Raw genomic sequence first — 23574 nt, forward strand, 5'->3', positions numbered from 1 at the left:
ACACAGATTCTACTCCCTACATTTGCATTGAAACCTAATATAAGTATAGGGAATATATATACACACATATAAATATATATATTATTTTTATTATATTAGCAAATTTATAATGTTTATCCATATATAGGTGTGTCTCGGGGAGTGGGATTCATCCGCTTTGACAAGAGAATAGAAGCAGAGGAAGCCATTAAGGGCCTGAACGGACAAAAGCCAAGTGGAGCAAGTGAACCAATAACTGTGAAATTTGCCAACAATCCTAGTCAGAAAACTAGCCAAGCATTGCTCTCCCAGCTCTATCAGTCCCCCAACAGACGCTATCCAGGTCCTCTCCACCACCAGGCACAGAGGTTCAGGTAATTATTCATATATATTTTAAGGAATAATTCCAAAGTATAGCATCAAGTTAAAAAAGTTAAAGTCCACTATCAAAAATATCGTAAATATGCAAAAAATTAAGTGATTAAAAATGGACAGAAAGTTTAATCCTCCTGTCACAGGTGGCCAATATGTACATGTGACCAATACATGATCAAGCAATGACTGACTTATCTTACTATCTGCTTAAAAGTGCAATGAATTGCACCTCTAGTGAATGCAGGTCAATCATGGTTGTATGCAATTTCATGATGAATGATACAAGAGAATTATCAAACTGCATTTTTAGAGAATAATACCAAAGGTATTAAATTTAGGATTTTTTATGGTGCAGTAGATTTATTCTAGAAACATCATGGTTTGAAGGTATTGCTTTTAAACCAATGAGAAGGATTAGGACTAGAGCTACCATAAACACTATGAAGTTAGAAACATCCATTAATTTCAGATGCTTTGAGAGATATCTTATAACTCAGGTATTAATAACTAAGCCAAGGATCCCACCACAATGACATCATCTTTTGCTTGTTGTTGTTGCCCAATGGGGAATTTGTCTGATTTTCAATATTTGTAGTTAGCTATTTCACTTGTCATGGTTAGATATGCTTTTAAACCAGAACAAAATTCCTGTTGGTGTGGATGAGTATTTTCCACAGCATATTTACAAAATTATGGTACTACCTTACCACTTTCTAAGTGCCTTGTAGTGATGATAGGTCAAAGAACCAAAGATGCCAACACTTCTGGGTTAAGCTATTGTGCAGCCACTGATGATATATCTTCTGCATGAGCAGGAGTTACATTGGCATCTTGGCCCATTCTCAGCTGTGCCTTGAACAAAGCTAGGAATCATACAGTGTCAAAAAACCTAACATCTTTCTTCTGTCAAAAACCTCCTGGTGATTAAGATTTTGTGAGTTTAGATCCATTATAAATGGCATCATTTTTGAAGGTTAGCTCTTTTCCTAACTCTCAGTACAAATATTGTACTCATAAATGACTCCTAAATGGTGTCCTAGGACTCATAAATGTCCTAGCACACCATTAAATCTATATTGTATAGAAAAGATCACTATTGTAAAAAAACATAATGTGTCTTGTCCCTATCTACTTTTAATTTCACTGTGTACAATTAGAAAGCACTGGTTGTGTGTGCCAGGGTCTGGCAAGCTGCAGAACAAGGCTTTGTTTATGCTGATATCTGTATCTTCAGACATTGATTTGTTGGCTAGCTGGCTTATCTTTATGGTAAGAGATTGCTTACTGTACGGCTGGCTAGAAAATATGTAAATGGAGGTGGCGATGTCTGAGTTTGCACAGCATATACAATGGAAAAGTAATACTCATGCAGTGTCAGGTGAAGGAAAAGCCAATTTCATCTTCTGAGTTTGTAGACTGATTGTCTTTTAAAGCGGCAGGGCAAGAGTTAACGCTGCTGATGCCAGATAGGCCGATTGCACTTTTCTTTTTTTTTTCAGTGTAAAGGGGTAATATGGTGTAAGCGAGGATGTCTCCTCGCCTCTGTGTAAGATAGATTGATTATTCACTCAAAACTGCTCAAAGGCCTATTTTATTCAAGGCTGAGAACTAATCTTTTGCCAAGTTTCAGAAGGTATTGATCAGCTTCCTTCCAATATGCTCCCATGGTGCTTCACAGGGCTGCTGGGCAGCGCTTGGAAGCTGAAATCCTTTACGAGCTATCATTTTTTAATATCTGTGCAGTGCAGTGTCTAGGAAAAAAAGATTAATTATTACTTGCTCTCATCTAAATGCATTACTATTTCTGGTGGCATCCTTCTCCCCCCCTCACAAATCCCTTTCAGACCTTCCTAAAATGTAACATCTTCCAGTCTTATTCTGTTCCGAAAATTGGAGCAGACTTCTACTGCCTAAACCATCTCGATTCTGACAGGTGAGGTCCCAGGCGGGTGAAGCATTATTTGCTGTCGATCAGGGAACATCCCATGCATTACATGGAATTAACATTTTGCAGCTCACATGAAGAGATAGACAAGCCGATGGCAGAACAGATGTCAGTCTTTGCACTCCCTTTACATTTTAAATGGATTCTAAGGTTTCATTAAAAAATCCCAATCTAATATAAAACTAAGATATTGGTAAAAAATCAAGAGCTACATAAATACAACCAATAAAAAAACATATAGTACTTTAATTGCAGAGAGTAACCAGTATGTACATTGCTACCTGACACCTTAAAAAATACTCCTTTTTGCATATTATGAGCTGAGAGTTTTGCTTTTCCTGGATCAGATGTTGAGTAATCAAACAGTCCTAATGACCAAACCCCAGAACATTTTGTGATTCATTCTTGTTCTGCAGACTTCAACCATCCAATTATGTGCAAGAAAAAAATCCGTTTTTGTATTCTTTGTAAAGTGAACTCTCCCCCAATCCACGCACCCTTGCAAAAAGATAATACACCTTCCTAAGTGAATAACCTAAAGTCACAAAGGAAGGCAGTGAGGGAAAGTCTCCCCAATAGTGTCACAAACAGATTTTAAAACTGCCAGAATTTTAAGACTTGATGCAAAAAATTAAAAACAATGAATGGTATTAGGCTTTACAATATAGGTCAAGGTAAACGTTTTTTGTTTTCCATTTATTCATTTTAAACATCACTTGTTGTGATGGTATTATGTATCATATGTTCATCCATGAATGGTGTGAAAAACACATTTGTATTACCCAACTTTACTGTATGTATAGTGATCATTTAGGACAATGCTAGACTCAAGGCAATACCCTTTCATGCCTGCACTATGCTCCTGCTAATACCCTATGAAAAGAACACCATAAGGTGATCAAAGGGGAATATTAAGTATATTTACATATATTTACCAAGTAACTGAGCATTACTTGGTAAATATATGTAAATATGTTCACTGACCTCATTAGCTGCTGACACTGTGGAGCCACAATTGTTACTTAAAGTGGAGGTCATCCAGGTCATTCTATCAGCAGCTCAGCTACCCCTTCAAGCAGTAATCCAGCACATGATAATTTTCCAATATTAACACAGAGCAGGTTGGGTGAGTTGAACTGAGCTTTAGGAATTCATTTTTCCACAGTGGCTGTTGATATAGATGTCGATGAGCTTATTATAAAGTCCATTTGCAGTGTGTTAGGAAAATATAAATGTTTGAAAGCTGATAGCTTGGTCACAGTTGCATTTTATCTTTTGCTACATATCACAATCCTAATATGCAGCTGGATCCCTAAAAAGTATTTCTAGCTATGAGCAAACACATGGCATCCCTCCTGCCTCACCATTATGCAGTGATTGCTGCCTGATATTTATAGAGGACATATTTATGGAAGTTTGAATTTTAGAACAATGCTGATTTTCTGCATTTCAGTCAACCAGATATCAAATTTATTTTTTCATTAATGCTGTTGAGGAAATTAAAACTTTCATCATGCGAGCCATGAGTTCTTTGCTGACAATACTTTTGGGATCAAGCTTTGTTATTGTAGTGTCCTCCAATCCTGTTAATGTTTAAGGCTTACCTGTGGGCAATAAATATCAAGTAAAGTGGCATTTGCATTGCATAACTGGCACCTGCTAGTACTCATTGCCTTTGCGGTACCCCATCATTTAACTGATGTGTGCGTGGTTGAGACTTGATATGTAAAGTGGACTTGGTATACGAGGGCTAAATTTTATCCTTCCAATGCTGATTGAAATCTTTGTAAGCAAAAAAAGTGTTGTGCCTATCTTACATACCTGCTTCCCATGCAGCATATTTTGTTCTTAAACTACAGGAGCACTTTAAGCCCTACATACAGCATCTGTTCCTGTCCACAGTATTTGAGCAGAGAAGTTAAAAGGCAGTCTGTTACATTTCTGGAGGTTTTTCAGTGTATGAAATGCCGCTTGATTGACTTCTGCAGGCTAAACCGCCCAGCAGCTAATCAAGTGTTAGAAGATTTGTCTTTCTATTGAAAAGGGACGTCATTAATAAAGGCTCCATTGAGCTCTCTTACCATCTGTAAGACATTAACCCAAAGACACTCCTTCTCTTTCAGGCTGGACAATTTGCTTAATATGGCCTATGGCGTTAAGAGGTAATTAGAATTTTACAGAATGCCAGATGTCCATGTTGGCACAGATTGGCGCTATAATTTATTTCTTTTCTGTTTGTTTAGTTATTTTTTTTAAATTCACTAACTTTATTTGTGTTTGTTTAATTGCTCCTTTTTCCCACCAGCATGCAAGATTCTGTTCTTTTGAGTTGGGACTTCTGTTGATTTTTACTTTTCTAAGGTCGTCAGTGTATTTCTGTGGTTCCATTTTTTTTCACTGTTTTGTTTTTATCCACAGGTGAGCAACTCAGCAGTTAAGGTATACCAGCTACACTGACTGAAAATAATGTTTTGGGCTCAACAATTACTTATTCTAAAATAAAATATATGAATTAGGATTCTTGTAGTTTGGTATATTAGATTTGAATTTATTTCAAAGCAAAACCCAATAGTATAGAAACAGCAAAAAAAAAAATATTTGACAGGGGTGTGAACCAATACCTTCCATATCCAAAGCAAACAAATTAATAGGCTATGGATATACTTTGAGTTTAGAGTAATTCTCAAAATGGTATTCAACTAAATAACCAAAAACCAATAAAGATTAAAACAGGACAGATGATTTATCTGTAACTGAAACATGACCTTAAATATACCAACATTCTTTTGTCCAATTTATTAATAATCACACAGTGGGTTGTAATAAACAAGCATCATTGACATAGGAATGTAATCCACATTTACATATCAGTATTACAACTGGAAGATGTACGGAGCAAAAGAAATAAGCGACCTAATGGTTCATTATCTGCCACTGATACACGACTTTAAATAAATTTAAAGTAATACATCCTATTGATGATCAGCCACAGCCTTGTGTGTTGTATCATTTGTTTGCTGACTCATTTGAGCTCAGCAATCTTAAAAGAATCTAAACAGGGGTGGTGCTAGTGGGGGTTTTCTGGAGGTTTAGACAAAAGTGATCTTAGCACTGGCTTAGCATGCCTACAATCATCCCAACTCTTTACTGCTTCCAAATATCTGACTTTCATGCCATTTTTAAAAGTTGTTCACACTTGACACCAATTTCTGGTGCAAAAGCCATCTCTCTTTGGGAATTGTATTCCCTTTCAAGTCTAGTGTTTACTGAAAGGGTTCTTTTCCAGGGTATGTGACTGCTCAAGACTCAATTATAATTATTTCCTTTAAAGAAACCTTGCAGCAAATACTGGACAAGAACAAGCACAATTTACAAGATAATCATCCATCAGTTTGGAACCTGCTGTCAGAATTGGGCTACTTTTATTCCAATGGACTTTAAGTCTTTCCAGTCTGCAGGGGCAGGACATATGAGTCATATAGGAACTCCATAAAATGTAGAACTTCGGAGGCTGGGGATATGAGAAGAGGCATCTATATCGAGTTTTCTAGAAGCACTGACATTAGAAAGGTTCATCTGACACCACCAAGGCATAGTAGTTAGACATCAAGTAAACCTGGTGGATTCTGTTGGACAATAAGGACACCAGCTTGATAATGGTTAAGCTTTTGAATAATATTTGTTGATAACCCTAGTGAATAAATGCAGAATAAGACATCTATACATAAAAGAGTAGAAAAAAAACATTCAGTAAATTCTCAATAAATCAGTTATTGTCAGATGGTATACTTTTCATTTAAAAAGAAAATAAAACTTGACCCATCTCTTCAGCTCAACAAAACAAATGGCCCTAGTATCTGGTTCTGATGGAAACAAATGATCCGTATAGCTGTGAATACCTTAACTGCTTGAAAGCTTTCTTTCATTTGCAGGTTTAATGACTTTCACCTTTTTATATTGGTTGGTTTCTTTTATGCCTTCACAAGCACTTTATCACAAGGCCAATGTCTCTATTAAATGACAAATTAAGTGATATTTTTTTCCTATTATACATGTCTTTCAACATTAAATCCAATTTATATACCGACATATTATGGAATAAAGTATAGAATTTTTTCTAAATTAAAAACAAAAAGTTAATTGTGTGAAAATTGGTAATTTAATAGTTAAATAATTGCAGATTAAAAGTTACATTTTGTGAAAGCCTAACTTAAAATATCAGGCTTCTTATCCCCTGAATAATAAATGCCTTTGCTACCTTATTGAGATATGAATACATTAGAATAATTATGTCCAGTATTTCATTATTTCAATATTTCAAGAACCTGGGTGGAAAAAAAATACTAATTAAAATTAAATCCATTTGGAAGAACAAAACCCAAGGCATAGATGTAACCCACTGCTGGCCAATCAAATCTTTCTTTTATGTCATGTTGATAACTACCTGAAATAATTTGTTAAAAATTCTAGTTCATGTGCCTGTACGTATCGATTACATTTGCCTAAATTTAATTATTTAAGAAACCTGTCAAAATACTTACAGACTCTTAAAGTGTATATAAAAGTAAATTGATCATATGGCAGGCTAATATCAAATACGGATTACGTATATTGTTGTTGCTATTATTATACATTTTTCCATCAGTAGAACCATTTCACATATGTTTAAACCATTTCTCCTGCACTATTTCCACCATATGCATTTGATGTGACCATAGTTATATATGCTTTCTTCCTTTCTTTCCCTTTTAGGTTTTCTCCAATCACTATTGATGGAATGACAAGCTTGGTTGGAATGAACATCCCTGGGCACACGGGTACCGGCTGGTGTATCTTTGTTTACAACCTCTCTCCCGACTCAGATGAGAGTGTCCTTTGGCAGCTTTTTGGCCCATTTGGGGCAGTCAACAACGTCAAAGTCATCCGTGATTTTAACACCAACAAGTGCAAGGGATTTGGCTTTGTCACAATGACCAATTATGATGAAGCAGCTATGGCTATCGCCAGCCTTAATGGATATCGCCTGGGAGACAGAGTTCTGCAAGTTTCCTTTAAAACCAACAAAACCCACAAGTCTTGAATTTCTAGCCTAATCGACCTAAAACAAAATTCTGCTCACGAACAATATAAAGAAAAAAAAATAAAACAGACTATAAATGGCTTATAACCAACCATGGACTTTATAAGCCAGTGTTGCCTAAGTATTACCATTGGATATCCTGTGATAAACCAGAAAGGATTTTATAATGCTTAGAAAAAAGAAAAATAACAAAAAAACTTTGATGCATTGAATGTTCTTTCATAGCTGTCGTCGTTGAATATAATATACATAGAATACAATGAGCAGGGCTTTTTTTAACCCAGCCGGCTAGTTTTACGCCTTCTTTGAAGGTGGCTGTTTTTAAGATGACCATGAGTTCATTTGAAGAATTAAAAAATAAAAAAAAAAATAATTAAAAAAACTTGAAAAAATAAAAACAATTTTTACAGATGTAACACAATAAAGAAAAGAAAAAAAAGTTTTTTCTTTTCTTTCTCAGCTTTCTTTTCTGTTCATAAGATGAGACCTTTTCAGATTGGTGACCTGCTCCCCCCCTCCTTTCAGAAAGCCCTTTTAGTGTGGGAATGTAGCAAAGGTTCTAACACTCAAAGGGTAATATATGTATATATAAATATATATGTTTGTGTATATATATATGTATATGTATATATATATATAGAAACAATATAGTATGTATGTGCAAAAAAGGGAACAAAAATACTTTTGCAAATATTTGTATTGTTTCTCGACTTGGAATTGAAAGGAGATTCCTGAGGGGACAGCTAAGGTCAGATCACCTGATGACGCAAAACAATTTAAATAAGCGAACAATGTTGCCAAAGAGTTTGTCTCTTTGCTGAAAATGGGTTTCCAGAAAAATCTATTTTTATAAAATATAAAGAATTTTTACAAGAGAATCTGGATTTGAAAAAAAAAAATAAAATAATATTTTGACTGGCTAATTTAGGGGAAAATTGACAACTTTGTCATTCATACTGCACTGGTAACTTTTTAGAGAACAAGATATGTTTTAAATTGGATTAGTAGATTGTTTTTTGAAAGAAGGATTACAAACAGTTGGTCTTCGTATCTTTTCATAGCCTAATGCAAACAATTCTATTGAGCGAGGGAGAGTGTTGTACACAGGTCCCCCCCCCCCCTTCCCACACCCACACAGTCAAAAACCCAAATCAAGCAAGAGGTGCATTGCAAGACAATTTTTTTTCTTTAAGTCATCAGTATAGGGTATCAGCAGAACAAAAGAGAACTTTTGTTTGTTTTGTTATTTTTTTGGGTGGGGCAAAAACTTCCTTAGTTTGAGCTGTAGGTGCTACAAAATCATTTACATATCTTAGTATCATAGTTAAATGTAATGTGTTTAGAATAATAAAAGGATACATTTGCTTTAAATTTGTTAAAGAGTTTTTTCGAGTTCACTTTACAGCCCAATCCAATATAACTGGGCTGCGTTGGCACATTTTAAAACACTGTTTTTATGTTGCTTGCAACACGTATTTATTTAATTGCTGATGTAATGCATTTTGGCCAATATCAATTATAGCAGGTTTGGCTATTCCTATTTATTTGTTTACTTAAACTATGGGAAGAAGCATATTGTGTCATTTCTTGTGTGTGTACGTGTATATATAATATAAATATATATATATAAAGTTATTTTTTTTTTATTTCTGTTAATTTATTATTAAGTTGTACTCCTTTGCTAGTTCTGTTTGTATATGTCTTAAAATGTTTTTCTTATAATACTTGATTGACAAGCGTATCAAGGTATCTTGTGTAGAAATATTGTTTGATATGTTGTCATGTTTGTCGTGAATAATTTTTCTTACTGCACAGTAGAAACAAAAAAAAAAAAAAACACAACAACAACACAACAAAAAACTGGGTCTTTATTTTAATGTTCTTCTGATGGATACAAGAACAGAGCTATGGGCTAAAAGTGGAAGGAAGAATCGGCTCTCCCACATCCAGTGCACTGATAATTTTAGTATGTTTGTGCTCTGTACCGTTCTATATTTTAAAAAAATAAAACATAATAAAAAATGTTCTGCTCTTCCCTGAGTACTAGGAAAAGTTACTCGCTATGCATAATCTAGTTGATAGTTAAAATTTGCTATTGCTTTTTCTTGTCTTGTTATATCAAATCTTTTCAATACAAGTTTAGTCTTAATGGTAATAAAACGTTGTTATGGTTATATATAACGTGCTCACTTTGTGTTTTTTTTTTTACCTAATGTAGAAGTTGATAACTTCTTCTTTTCTGGTTGAAACTACTATTACAGACAGGAGAAATACATAATATGCAGTTTTAAAGAAAATCTATCATCTTTGAAACTAGATTATAGTGCAAGGAAGGTTGAGACACTTCTGAAATAGCTCTTATATTTTGAATGCCAGATGCCATTGCCAACAAGTTGTGAGATAAAAAAAAAAAAACTTTTGGTGCTTTTACTAAAGTATCCATCACATTTACAGAGTGTGAAATTTACTGCACTGAAGCTGCAGAAAATCTGCTTGGAAATGGCAATACTAAAGGGGGTACCATGCATGAAAAAAAGGTTATGTTGCCTTGTAACTGACATTTTTGTCCAAGGTTCTGTGGAACCCTACAGTTCCCTTCAGTAGTTGTTAGGGGTTCCTCGAGCCTGACTGATTGTGTCTGCATATTTCTGGGTTCAATGGCATTTGGCAGAGCCAGTAGAATGACACCAGTGATCCTTATACATGTCTAGAAGGGCGGTATTTTGACCAACACTATAAAGGCTATTCTTCTCAGATTATGACTGTGATGGGGTCTTCGTTCCCACTGTCTGTCAATCATTTCATTTTATCAAAATTTCCCTGAGACCCAAATTTTATTATTTAAGGGATCAGATGGGATAGAAAATTTAATAAATCTGAACCACTATCAAAGTAAACAGCTATGGCTGTTGTAAAAGTCAGGGGTGGGGTGTTTATTAGAAAGTGACTACTGAAATGTGTAAAAAAAAAGTTCATTTAAAACAGTTTTTTATCTAAATTTATATGGAATCAAAAGGCTAACTGGTACACTGGAAAAATTGGAGAAATATTTGCATATATATGCATATAGGAAAACACATCTGCCATACAAAGCACTGAAATTTAGAGGAAGTATGCTTGCCATTAACACAGTGCTGGATTAACCATACAAAGTTTTGTTCTCAAAGTCTTATATAAACCTCTTTAAAAATGTGTATTTTTTTAAAAATAAAAAACAGCAAAAAAAAAAAAATATGGTTACTAAATAGACATTGGATGGTTTCCATTTATGGTTACTAAATGAAAAAGGAGCAAATGGTCAATTTTCCCTGGTGAACGAAAACAGAGTTTTCAAAAAAGAAAATTCATAAGAAAAAGAAAAGCTTTAACTTTTATAAATAGCTCCAAGAAAGATGTGTAGTAGCATGCAGTAACATATAGGAAATTAGAGAAGTTACCACCAGGTATACATACATAGTATAAAGTTTAGGATAGAGTTCTAATTTAAACCAGAGTGTCAAGGTATTGTTGTACTGATACGTTATAATTTATACAATTTTTTCTATTATAATGCAATTAGGATGTAATTGAAATGATCATATTAACAAATATTACTCTTAGGAGTTTGATTGCTTTTTAAGACTTTGTAATTACCATAATACATATATTAGTTAATATTATGCATTTAATTATTTTAATTGATTTTGTTCAAATGTTATTAGTACTAATAAAAGCATAATATATAATTAAGCAAAAGGTAAATCAACACATTTCATCACAATCACATAAAATGTAAACCTTGTAATGAAAACCAATATTTGTCATATGATTTGAAATTTTAGTTATATATATTTATACAGAATTAATATCTCTATTGTAAACACTTAGATATTAGTTTTAAAAAAGGAAATACAATCTTGAAATTGATTTACTACCTTGGAAATAATAATTATAATAATAATTTGAATAATAATAATAATTAGAAGTAAAGTTACCCTAAGACAACCATGGAGACTGCCATTGAAGAAAATGATAATTAACTGATTGTTTTTGCTTAGCTAAAGATAGATGCTAATAAGAAACAAAATGCAACAAAACAGATGTTTTAATCTTTCTCATCTCTAATAAAATAAAAATTTGTCTCAATTCAAAATTGGGAAATGCCCCACTGGCACTGCCTAACTAAAGGCATATCAGCTGTTCACCTGCAAGGGACAATTCACTTCGCTAAGTGAATGTGATTTCACGTTTCAAAGAATAGATGTTCCCATGCAAGGAAAACATGCATCTTGAAAACAGGATACATTCTTTTACTTCATCACATTTACTAGGCTAAGTGCAATATTCACTTGCAAGGGGGAAGTGCACTTTGATATGTGAATCATTTATTTTTCTTTAGTAAGTGAACCGCATCATAAACTTTCTAGCTCCCTGCTAATGGGACAGAATGTGAGAGAACACTAAAAATCTGACACCTTTAAAAGAGTAACTAGTATGTTACCACTAAACACAATACTAGACTAGATCTTGTAATTATCAGGATGCCCAAGTGTCTAACAACAAGTATTAATGTAGAATATAGGTAGGATATGTCTACCAAAACACCAACATGCTATTTGTAACATCCAAAACTTTTTTTGTTGAAAAAATCAATGTTTCAGGACTAATTAGGGTCCCTTCATCATGGCAAAACCAGCATCATGGAGTGGTAATAGGAGTAGAGTCTTCTCTATATTTGTTATTGGTTTACTGTATAGTATTTCTAGGACCTGTGTACATTTCTAGCTATTTTTAGTTCTAGGTGTATGTTAATCCAATTATTTAATTTGTAAGGCATTATGTCTTTTTGTATTCAATTTTCTTCCTTTTAAAAACTCAAAACCCTAAGCCACTGCTACACAAACAGTGACAACGTTGCCAGCTTGCACTCTTGCAGATGGTTGTTGGGTTGTTAATCAGAACTATCGGCAACCCAATGGCCAGCTGAAGAAGCTCCAACGGCAAGCTGATAATGCTGATTCTAAAACCCCAGGTAGCTCTGTGGCTTAGCTTAGTCAGTCTGCAAAGCAAGTTGCTGGAAGAACTCCAAGTAAGAAACGTTGCAAAGGATTCAAAAAACACAATTTACTATAGAAGACTGTGTATAGTCAGTCATGTTGAACAAAGACGCAAAGAATCAAGTAAACTTACATTATTGGTAATGCTTGTTTATGTAGGTGTATGATAAAAAATGTTTACATTGACAGTAAACTATAACTGTTTCAACATCATATCAATATTCTGCATTGTCAAAATTTCAGTATAGTTTTCAGAATAGGTAACAAAAACCATGAAATATGTACCATCACTGCAGCAATCTTTGCCCCACGATGGCATGGTAGCTGGTCTTATGACAAAATTCCATGGAATCTCATACTCTTGCTCGAGGTGAGTATCAGCCAGTCTGAATTCCCCCATTCATCAGAATAAATGTCTAAGTAACAGTACAGTAATGTATAAATTACAATGCATTGATTGCACTGTGTATTTTGAATGGCACCCTGTAGCTTTTCTTCAAAACTCAGCAATGAACCTATATTTTAGTGCACTACAAAGCACAGATATAAATAATACTGAAATAAAAAAAAAATGCAGACACATGGTTAGGTCCATTGTTGTGCATTAGCAGCCTGTTTACCGTTAATGGGCTGTCTAACCACAAAACACATTAATGAGCAACACAAGTAAACAGCCTTTTTAAAAGCAGCATGACCTGCAGCCCTCCCAGGGATGTTTTTCCATTCTGTTCCATACTCTGTTGTAACTTGGCTTTTTGTACATTGAACCCAATGCACAGCAGATTTACAGCTTGTCCATGGCAAAGCAATATGCAAACAAGACCTGATTGAATAAAGCTGGAATGGAAAGACTGGATAAGATGAACTAGCATAGGAGAACCTGGGTGGTACAGCAAACCTGGAATGGATTTCTAAAAAAATTAATTTGCTGGACCAGATTTGCTGGATTATCCAGGTTCTCCCATGATAGTCTATCTTCTCTAGTCTTGGAGAGTTTTAATATATCAGGTCCACGGTCCTAGAACAAGTTAATAAAAGTATCTGTAAGAATTGTTATGGGACTATCCAGGTTTAATCTTGCATCCACCAGCATTCTGTGCATGTCAGCTGCTTGCAATTCTATCCCTCCTGTCTACCAGTCCCCTGGTCATTTGATTCTTGCCTATTGGTTTGTATCTCCACCTTCAAAATGGCAACTGCCCCTGGAAACTATGTTATCTATTTTTATGTCATGTTTATGTTGCCCCTTAAGGGGCCTTATCTGTCTGGAATCTTTTGTGAGCTTTACATTATGGCCCCCAATCTTTTCTTATCTGTGGGAAGTACCACCCTCCTCATGTCTTATTCACAGTTCTGTTTAATGGTTCTATCCTGGTAGTGTGTTTTTGTTTGGCATTTACAGGTAAACTCCCCAATGTGGATTAAAGATTGGGTTTATTGTACTTGTTTTCTGCCCTTAAAGTATCCTTCAGTTTCCTGCTACTCTGTGTCTTTCCAGTCTTTGGTATACCTAGCTTGCCCCTATTACTAGTCCACCCTAGACTCTTGTATCCCAAACTACTAAAAAGTAGCCTGCCAAGCTTAGGACTTGGCAGACCACTTCTAAGAAATTTATCCAGAATAGGTCCATTAATAGATTGACCCTTCTAATCTGTGGATGGGTGTCAGGTCTGTTCAACTCTTCTCTTTTGTGTCCAAAATGATTTGTCTTGTCTTAAGTTGATTTTTTGGTTTTGACCTTAGCCTTGGTTGACTTATCCTTTTCTTTGGTCTAAGTTCTTGGTGACCACCTTGTCATCATGAGTTGTTACTACACAATCCTGTTTGTTTTGTTCCTAGCTGCCTGCCAAACTTCCAGTCTTTAAACTTTGACCAGCAGTCTTTTCCTAGTTCTGACAGCAACCCTTTTTTTTGTTTAAATGTACTTTTATTGAACAATTTTATACTATAAACATCAAAAACAAAGTACAGGGGGTAAAAACAGAACAATATGGTAACAGTATCAACCTGGGAGGAGGTGTCACATTCCTATATGATAGTCCAAGGGAAGAGAGGCAGAAGGGTCAATAACCTAAAGCTAACCCACCTAAAGTCTAAATCTTAACTAAACTCCATTTACAAAACACTAAATATAAAATATACAATGGCCAAAAAATAAAAATATGTGATGTTCCTTTTTTCATCACAATTCTATTCATTGTTTGCAACTTTTTAGCAACTTCCTGTCTATATGAACTATGTTGATGGCTACATGGTATTTCTCATGGTGGGTTCCCTAGTGGTATGTAGTTTGCACTGAAATAGTCATTTTACTGTATACGTTGGAAGTCTGTGTGGTAGTATGACAACACAGGAGAAAAGTGGGAAACACAGACAGAGGTTTGTCATTCAATACCAGGAATACCTTGTGAAATTTCATGTCTTTCCTGTGGGGATCACTAGCTATTATTTAAAATAAAAGTTTAAGAATTTAAACAAATTCAAAATTACTTTGTAAATGATATGTTGAAGCTTACATAAAGTTGCAGTCTTTAAAAAAAAGTGTGCAGCACCGCCCCTTTAAGTCTTGATCGCCCCAGCGATCAAGACTTAATGGGAGAGCAGAGCCTCCCGGGATACCTACATCATGGAGCCCGGAAGGTTCTGGCTGCTCCTTCTGCACATGCCCAAGATCAGGAGGGGAATTTTTCCTTCTAGGGGAAGGAGATACCGATCTCACACATTAGCATTAGCATTTTCCCCCTTCACAGCTGCTACACCACCTATTCTCACACCTGCGCACTGCGAGATCGGGTGACGGTAACACTCGGTAACACTATCATACCAACTCTAATTATATCCTGAAAACTCTTCCTTCTTTGGTTACCGGTCCTCAAAAGCCTCCTCCCACTACCCACTAGGGATCCGAACCACCATGTTATTTATGCTCCCAGTTGCATCCAAATCCCAGATTGGTAACAGTATCAGAAATTATTTGCAGTCCCCAGCCCTTTAACCTTTCAACCATGGCTTTTACCACTATATATATAGGAGAATCCACACCAACGAAGGATCTCCCACCCACTGATACGATCACCAAAACCACCTGCCCTCCCTTCAATCCAGGCCTTCTGTATAACAGAGAATTCTTATTTTAATCTATTCCCGCTGCAAAAAAAAATGCTGTCTTGTTTTTTTGCCATTATTTACGCTTTAATAATGTTGTGTACATAGATAGTCACTGCCAATTCACTTCATTTGAATCATCAGTTTTCATAAGATTCAGTTATTTAAGGCTTGATTACCCCCAATTGTAGTTTCTTCTAGAAAAACTCGCTCAGCATGTACCTGAGAGTGTAAGAATTGGCATTACTGGAGATCACTATCAAACTGGGTTAGGGCTAAACTGCCAGCTTATTATTAATCTATCAACAATATAGCAGACAAGCGCCAAGATTTCCAGTTCGTCAGTGTGGCTGCAAGCCTGAGATATACAGCACAGTGTTGACTAGTGACCTTGAAAGAAATAGTTCTATCTACATGTCAGTGATTTCAGTTCAAGACCGAAATAGTGTAATGCTCAACCAGCAAATGCAAGCTTTTAAATAAAAGTCTACAAAGAACATAGATGCGTGCCATTTATCTGCGCGTAAATCATATCCACATATATCTATATCCAGACTCTATTTTATAATCGTTCCAGGCTTGTGTAATTGTGATTATTTATACTCCATATAAATGTAATTACTGTAGTTGTTTTAGATACTGGAGTAGGCAGGGGCTTCAGTCTTTGCTTACACTGTTACTTTCCTGAGGCGTTTGTAAGCTATGCTATGCTTGAGTGACAAAAAATGTTATTCTGTATATATAAAGCATCCCTTATTCCCAAACAGGGCCGCTTGAAAAATCTTAAAAAGGTGATGGGAGCAGTACATCAGGCCTAAGTTATTAAAGTTCTCCAGGACTGGAGAATATAAACTATCATAGGTGAACCAAAAACCCTGGATTGGATGTCTTAATAATCATTTGCTATTAGTTGGCAAATGTTTTCAATCCTGGACCAGATCCATTCCAGGTTTGCTGGATCACCCAGGTTCTCTCTTGATAGTGTATCTGCTCTTGTCTTGGGAGAGCTTTGATAATTCATGTCAATTTTTTTTTTTACTGGGAAATGATTTTTGGCGCACTTAATGATTTAACGCTGGTCTTATTAGGGGTTGAACAATACCCAACATAATTTAACCCATTTTCTTTCCACCCTGCCCCTTTTATCTGACATACATTATCTTTGCTTCCCATATTTTACTTCTGGGTGTGAAAAGAAATGCCTCCTATTTCCAGCTGTCAGTATACTCCCTTCTTTCCATGTGACAACAATAATCCTTAGTGATTGTCCTACAGCTGTCACATACCGTAGGTAGGTGGTCTTAAGCATTTTATAAGCATGGATGTGAATGGGGTTTACAAAGAGCTTCTACTCTCAACTCCCGGTGATGTACAAGTCAGTAATAGCTTTAACATGAATCTGCAGTTGTGTCCTGCATGGGCAAAGCACAGGTTCACTTTATTGTCAACCCAACCTCTAAACTGAACCCTGACATGGTCCCAAGCTATATTATTAAAAAAAGCTCCATACTTATAATGCTGGAGAAGCCAGGCTGATAACGTTCCAGTGCCAAATGTTAACTGGAACTTCAAAAGGAAACCAAAGTGCTGAAAATGCAAGAGGAATTAAAATCAGACCACAATAGTGTTTCCAACTAGGGTTTCTTTGGAGGTTGCTGGGGGTTCTTTGAGCAATTTGTGCTACCCAGGTCAGTTTAATTAACACCAATAAACTTTTTGGCTATCTATAATGGTGACATTTTTCCAACTGGCCAGCAATGTAAGAGGCATTCTTCCTACAGTATCAGTATTATATTTGAGCTGTGGATATAATAATAATAATAGAAGAGGTTCCCTGAAGACCTGAGACTTTTTTTAAGGGTTCCACTGGAACATATCTTTGAAGAGGTCTCCCAAGAAGTTCCCTTTAATTTCCTGGCCCTCAAACACAAAGGGAAGGGAAGGAAATTTCTCTCCAAATTGAGGAAAATTCCTCCTAAATGGTTCTCAATGAAACAAAAGTCTCAAGTGGAAGATTTCCTCTATCACTTCCTCTTGTGGCATCTAAGATTTTTAAAATTACCTTTGCATCAAATAATGACAGCAGTGCCCAGGATAAGAAAAGACAGTAAATCTTTCTAGCATGCGCACAGACAACAATCATAACCTGACTTGGGTTCTAAACTCTCACCAATCCTTCCAAATACATTTTAAGAATGTTTAACAAAGAACAAAAAAAAAAAAAAAACATGATACGATTGCTTTTACCTTATCGTCTGTTCTTTATCCATTCATGTGGTTATCTAAGGTAACTTTCTTGGTCCTTGGTAACATTGAAAGTGTTAATGAGTATGTATCTTTCTGCCTTTCCTTGAGATGGAATACATAAAACACATTTTATCATCCTCCTTGACCAGTTTATTGGTCACATTAAGGCAGTAGATTGTGCCAGCCCTGGCGGTATGACCTATGCGCAGATGATTAATGAAATTCAAACTGCCTCCTGACAGCCAGTGAACAAAACAGATACATCAGTCACCCAGAAGCCTTAGTAGGAGCAAATAAATACTTCCATTTTGTAGGCTGATTTTTATCTTGTGAGCTCTATACTTTTTAACCCATCTATCTCTGACGAGGGTGGCCGATATACTACTGCAACTACCAGGTAACCTAAGACTTAAAACGTACCTAAACTTAACATCTTTACTTTACATAGAAGGGTAGACAACCCTTCTATGTAAGGTAAAAATGTTGGTGCAAAAAAAGGGTGCAGCACAGCCTAGTCAATCAAGACTTAATGGGAGTGCAGAGCCTCCCGGAATACCTTTGTCACGCATCCTGGAGGCTATGGCTGCTCCTTCCGCACATGCTCCAGACCTCAGGCATGCACAGAAGGAGCATTTTCCTCCTAGGGGAAAGAGATGACGATCTAACGCATGCACAGTGCGAGATCGGGTGACAAAGAAGGAAGATCAAAGAAGAAGATGGAACTGATGATTGAAGATGATGGCACCCGGCGAAGCCTCTGTGCCTGGAAGTCGCAGGACCGGATCGTGGGAAGGACCAGTGCGATCAAGGAACCTGGGGGATTGAAGGAAAGTTTAATTTTTAGTTTTAGGTTTACTTCCACTTTAACTAACAAATATAAGTGAGAGAGATAAAGAGAGAGAGAAGGAGAAAGGCAGAGAGAAAAATGTATAGCAATTTGGCCTTGTGTCTAGCATGGATTTTGAGCCATTTTTCTGCCCTGTGAAGGTTAGACAAACCTGTTTCTGCACAGTTAGTAGCTTTTTGTCCCATTCAGTTTCCCTTTGTTTACCACTGTAAATTCACCTACATCCAACTACTTGTGTGATCTAGCCTATTCATGTGCATTGCTTTTTCAAACATGAGTGGTCGGAGGGTTAGTGAAAAAAAGTTAGCTTTCATTGTGTACGTGGTTTTACTATTAAACAATGGGTGTCAATAGAGGCCAGGTGGAATTACAAGTGATGATTCTGAATGGATCTTTAATGCATGATCTTGATCTGTCAACCTTTTATTTATTCCAAAGTTTTTCTGCTTTCTCACTTCGTAGAAAAATAATTTGAAATGATACCCTGGACAGGGACCAGCCATAGCTGCAAGTAATATACCAGCAGTCTCTAGACCCTTGGTGCCAGACTTGTACCAAAAAACAGCAGTTATCGTGTGAAAACTTTGGATTCTCACAATGTGACATTGCGTGTGCGCGGCCAATTGTTTTCACATTAGGTTGCATGTTCTGCCATGCATGGAGTGCTGAAATAAAAGAAAACTAAAAGTATGTGCTATTGGGGATTCTCAAGCCTAAAGCTACTAAATTAAAACAATATATATATATATATATATATATATATGTATGTTTTTTTTTGTTTGTTTTTTTAGCTGAACCTTAAAAAAACAATTTAAGGAAACATGTAAAACTCATTGGTCAGATGTCATTGCTGTCCAGGACACATTGTAAGAACCTATGTGAATGGGTGTTCTTAAATGCTGTGTTTGCAGCTACTTTAAATGTAGAATTCAGTTTTGGAAAAGAAAAGGCTGTGTTTGGTGTGCTTTGCCTGCAGTTGAAATAGGACATACCGTGTGCAAAAACAAAAAAATGCAGTGCATGGCAAAGCAGGTGTGCTGCTGAATTCCCAGGAAAACAGTGTTCGTTGACATATACCAAACCCATCCTAAGGTCCAAAAATCTATTAATTCACATTTCATCTGAATTTTACATAATCTATTGCTGCCATATTCAGCTGGCTTTACATCCTTGTTTTAGGTAGCCTCGTGTTACTTCACTATGTGCTGTGAATCCTCAATATTTACGGTGGACCTTTCTCCCAAAACACAACTTCCACTTATTAAATATTGACCCACTCCCCAGGCTAAAACACAACACAAAACATCCACTGTAAAAGACCTGTAAAACATAAGTTATAAATTGTATTTACTTTGTAAACACCTTTTGTCCCCAGTGTCTAGGATGGCACCACTGTCCTTCTGGCAAGATCCTGGGAATGCCAAGGAACCCAAATCCTACGGGCAATCCTGCTGTAGTATTTCATAAAAAATAACAAATAGCTAAATAGCCAAAACACAGCAGTGTCTTAAAAGGCTTGCTGAGTGGAGCGGAGTCTACGGTAAACCATAAATATCTTATAAGATAATTGTTTCCAGCATCACATGGCAGTTCTTCATCGTCAAAGCTTTCAGCGGAGGAACCTTGCCAGAACGTTGAGGGAAGCACTATGTAATCCTTCAGTGTAATGCAAGATTAACCCTATACAGAAGATGCGATTACAGTCTTACTCAAATCACAGTAAAAAAAAATCAAATAACCATTTAGAGACTTAATGTCAATGCAATGTTTTAGATAACATACAAGTAAGCAAATCTTTCAACAATTTACTGTCATAGGACAAACATAGGTCAACAAGGCAATATAATTAACATAGTCAAGCTTCACACTTGGCTTAACGAAAAACCTGGCTTCATTCACACAAAAAGTATTTTGATCTGCATGTAGAAGTCAGTTGATGGACATAGCAAAGATAGATACTTTTTTGTTATCTCAGTTTTTCCACTTTTACATCAGTTTACATCCATTGGAGACCAACCCTGGGTCTCCCTTTTCTAGATAACCCCTTTTTGGAGACGCTCTTCTGGCCGACAATCCCAGGTGGTGTCCCACTGCAGTAGAGCACGCTCGGCTTATTCCCTCCAGTGGCGGCGCTTGCAGCAGCAGAGGAGTTCTAGGATTTAGCGCTCTGCCGGTTGCAGCATCTTTGTTTCCCCTTAGCTGTGTTTTCCTCTTAGCATCCCCTGCCCTGAGACTGCACAGCTGAGGGGGATTTGTAGCTGTGCTGCAGCTGATTAGCAGAATGGTTCCTGAGCAATATTATGGCAATTATGCTTTTGCCATGTTTTGTGCAGGGTCCTCTATGTATCTTTACCTGGTGGTGAGGTCCTGAGTTATGTAGGAAGCTACTCTGGTGATGTCTGTTCATAACCCATGGCGTCATGCACTTACAGTTTTTTAATGGAGGCTGGATGATGTGTAACATTTAACCTGGAAGACAAAAACTAAGTAGACTAAGAAGATCCCTTAGAGAAAAAGAGTTGATGCTGGAGACAGTTCCATAGAGAAGGCCAGTATTGTAGCCAGAGCTGAACTGAAGCATTGTCACCATCCTAGAAGAGAACCTGTGGGCTAGCCGGATCACCAGGTACATTCATATTATTGTAATGAATATTTAAGCTGTTTTAGGTTTTCTTTGTGTACAATTCAAATTTACCTGGAACTAACCTTCCTATGAAACAAACTGACCAATATAGAACACATAGATTTTTAAAAATTTCCCACAGTTCATAAAAAGTGCCTATTTATTTGTTTTGGCAAGTCTAGGAGCATTTGGAGCTATTTCACACTTGTGGCTGACTGAAGCATTCCACATGTTCAGCTGCACTCACAACTGAATAGGAACTGTTGGAAATCACTGAATAGGAACTGTTGGAAATCATTTTGTGCACATGGCTGTGGTTGCGGTTCCAGAAAGTCACTTCTTCCTTCATGGTTGAATTCCCTCCTCTAAAGAAAACATGACTTGGCTAAGCTCAACCTCACAACAAAGCAGTTGTCAAACTCTGCAGTTGTCAGCAAGAGGGATTGCTGGATCACCCAGGTTCTCCCATTAATGTCTACCCTCTCCACTCTTGGAGGACTTTAATGAAGCAGGTTCATGCTGTAGAACAGAGGTAGGCAAACTCCAGCCTTTAGGCCGGATATGGCCTAGTCAGTATTGCAGTCCAGCCTAACCGAACTAACTGGCCTAATTGAATTGTCGCGTTATCGCGAGTTCCCGCGATATCATCAATATCATTGACTTCCCGCACAGTAACCCCAATTACTATGCCTAAAGAGCAGAAGCAACGTGCAGCTACCAGTCTCTGAAAGGTTGATCTCCAACGTCCTGTCTTCAACCCCGAATGGACTGACAAATTATTTTTCGTCCAACTCGGCAACAAAGTCCGGTGTTTAGTGTGAAGCGACACCAACAGCACTTTCAAGTGGTCGAAACTCAAGGGGCATTTCGATGCCAAGCACGCGCACACGTACAGAGACTACACCGCGGATAAGCGTAAGACTGAGGCTGCTCGCTTGCAATCATGGTTGGAAAAAAACTTTCCTTGGACACCTTGTTTCTTTTGGCCTGGTGTGCCTTCTTGACCTCCTGAAATGGCCTAGTAGTCCAAAAAGTTTGCTGACCCCTGCTGTAGAAGAATACAATTTTGTAACCTAGTGTGGTAGAATTAAGATCCTACATTGAGGCATCTTAAAAAAAAAATATGTAGGACCTGTAAATAAAGTTGAATGTAATTCAGGAAAAGAAATTGCAAACAATAGTCTTTAGATGTCACTTACTCCATACATTGCAAAACACCAAGCTATTGAGGACTCCAGTCACCCACAATTGACGAAATCATCAAAAAATAAAGAACTAAAAAAAATAAAACTTGAAAAAAATGAATGCGCCTGCCACATCTTAGAATTGCTAAGCTGCAATTTATTACTTTTCGTTTTATTAGATTAGGTTGTGCTTTAAAGAATCTATTCAGTACAGATGGAGTTAATCAGACGCAACTCAAAGACATTCACTGCACTTTCCAAAACCAATTAAAAATATCCAAACATTTCCTTGAAAAATCTTTTTCTTCCTAGACAAGGTATAAAATTTCGCCTCCGTAGAATGATTCGTATATTGAAATCAACACACGAGGTACATAATTAACTTTTTAAGCTTAGAAATCTGTTTGAAAATCAGCAGTTTGACTCCCACACATAGCCATCTGCTGCTTAATATGATATGTCCACCTTATCGACAGTTCTAAAGCTTGGTGTTGTACGTAACCTGTAGATGTATGTATGGACAGTAAGAACACTGAGGTGTAAGATGTCTGAAATAAAAAGGGAATGCTGTATGTGACCGAATTTTATTTCTTGGTCTCCTTATCTTTATCTAGCAAACCCCTCCCTCCCTCACCGCTATAGGAATAAATTGATGTTGTTCTTTAAGTTTCATGTTGAAGATACTTTCTCCTGAATTGCTAGGAACAGCAGCGTAATATATAAACACGTACATAAATATATTCTACATTTTATCACCAGGAAAGCCTGGCAATTACAAAATGAAATAGACCATATTGGAGACGATTTATCATGAACCAAGGTTTATGCGGATCAATAGCACACATCCAAATTACCAAATTGTAATATTTAAAGGTAAAAGAAATACCTTTAGATCACAAAGTCTCTGGAAGATTTAGATTATGATAAACAGAATAAAGTTAACAATTCCAAACACACAAACCTGTTTGTTGGAAGAAAATAAAACAAGCAAACCCTGTGTATGAAGTTTGCAAATGTGTTCATCCCTATAACATGATTACACACTGTACATAGAAACAAGGTACCCTGCCTTGGTCCCCAAACCTGCAGGGGTTGTATTATAATGTGGGGTTGCAAGTAATCTTCAGCAATGTTATGTCCCCCAAAAATGAGG

The 23574-nt window shown here is 36.5% G+C and overlaps 1 protein-coding gene across 8 annotated transcripts in view; it reads left to right on the plus strand.

Annotated features, from left to right (window-relative positions):
* The window catches only part of ELAVL4 (ELAV like RNA binding protein 4), a 110104-nt gene extending 101580 nt beyond the window's left edge, over positions 1–8524 (plus strand). For 6 of the 8 annotated variants that reach the window (XM_072419614.1, XM_072419615.1, XM_072419612.1 and 3 more), the window contains 3 exons: positions 128–353; positions 4423–4461; positions 7052–8524. In XM_072419614.1, the coding sequence (XP_072275715.1) occupies positions 128–353; positions 4423–4461; positions 7052–7379 (593 nt within the window). In that variant the 3' untranslated portion in view covers positions 7380–8524. The remainder of the gene's footprint in view (positions 1–127; positions 354–4422; positions 4462–7051) is intronic. The other 2 variants (XM_072419613.1, XM_072419619.1) reach the window with 1 other exon arrangement.
* The last annotated feature ends 15050 nt before the right edge of the window (positions 8525–23574 follow it).

Source organism: Pyxicephalus adspersus, chromosome 8, assembly GCF_032062135.1.
Source record: "Pyxicephalus adspersus chromosome 8, UCB_Pads_2.0, whole genome shotgun sequence".
NCBI lineage: Eukaryota > Metazoa > Chordata > Amphibia > Anura > Pyxicephalidae > Pyxicephalus > Pyxicephalus adspersus.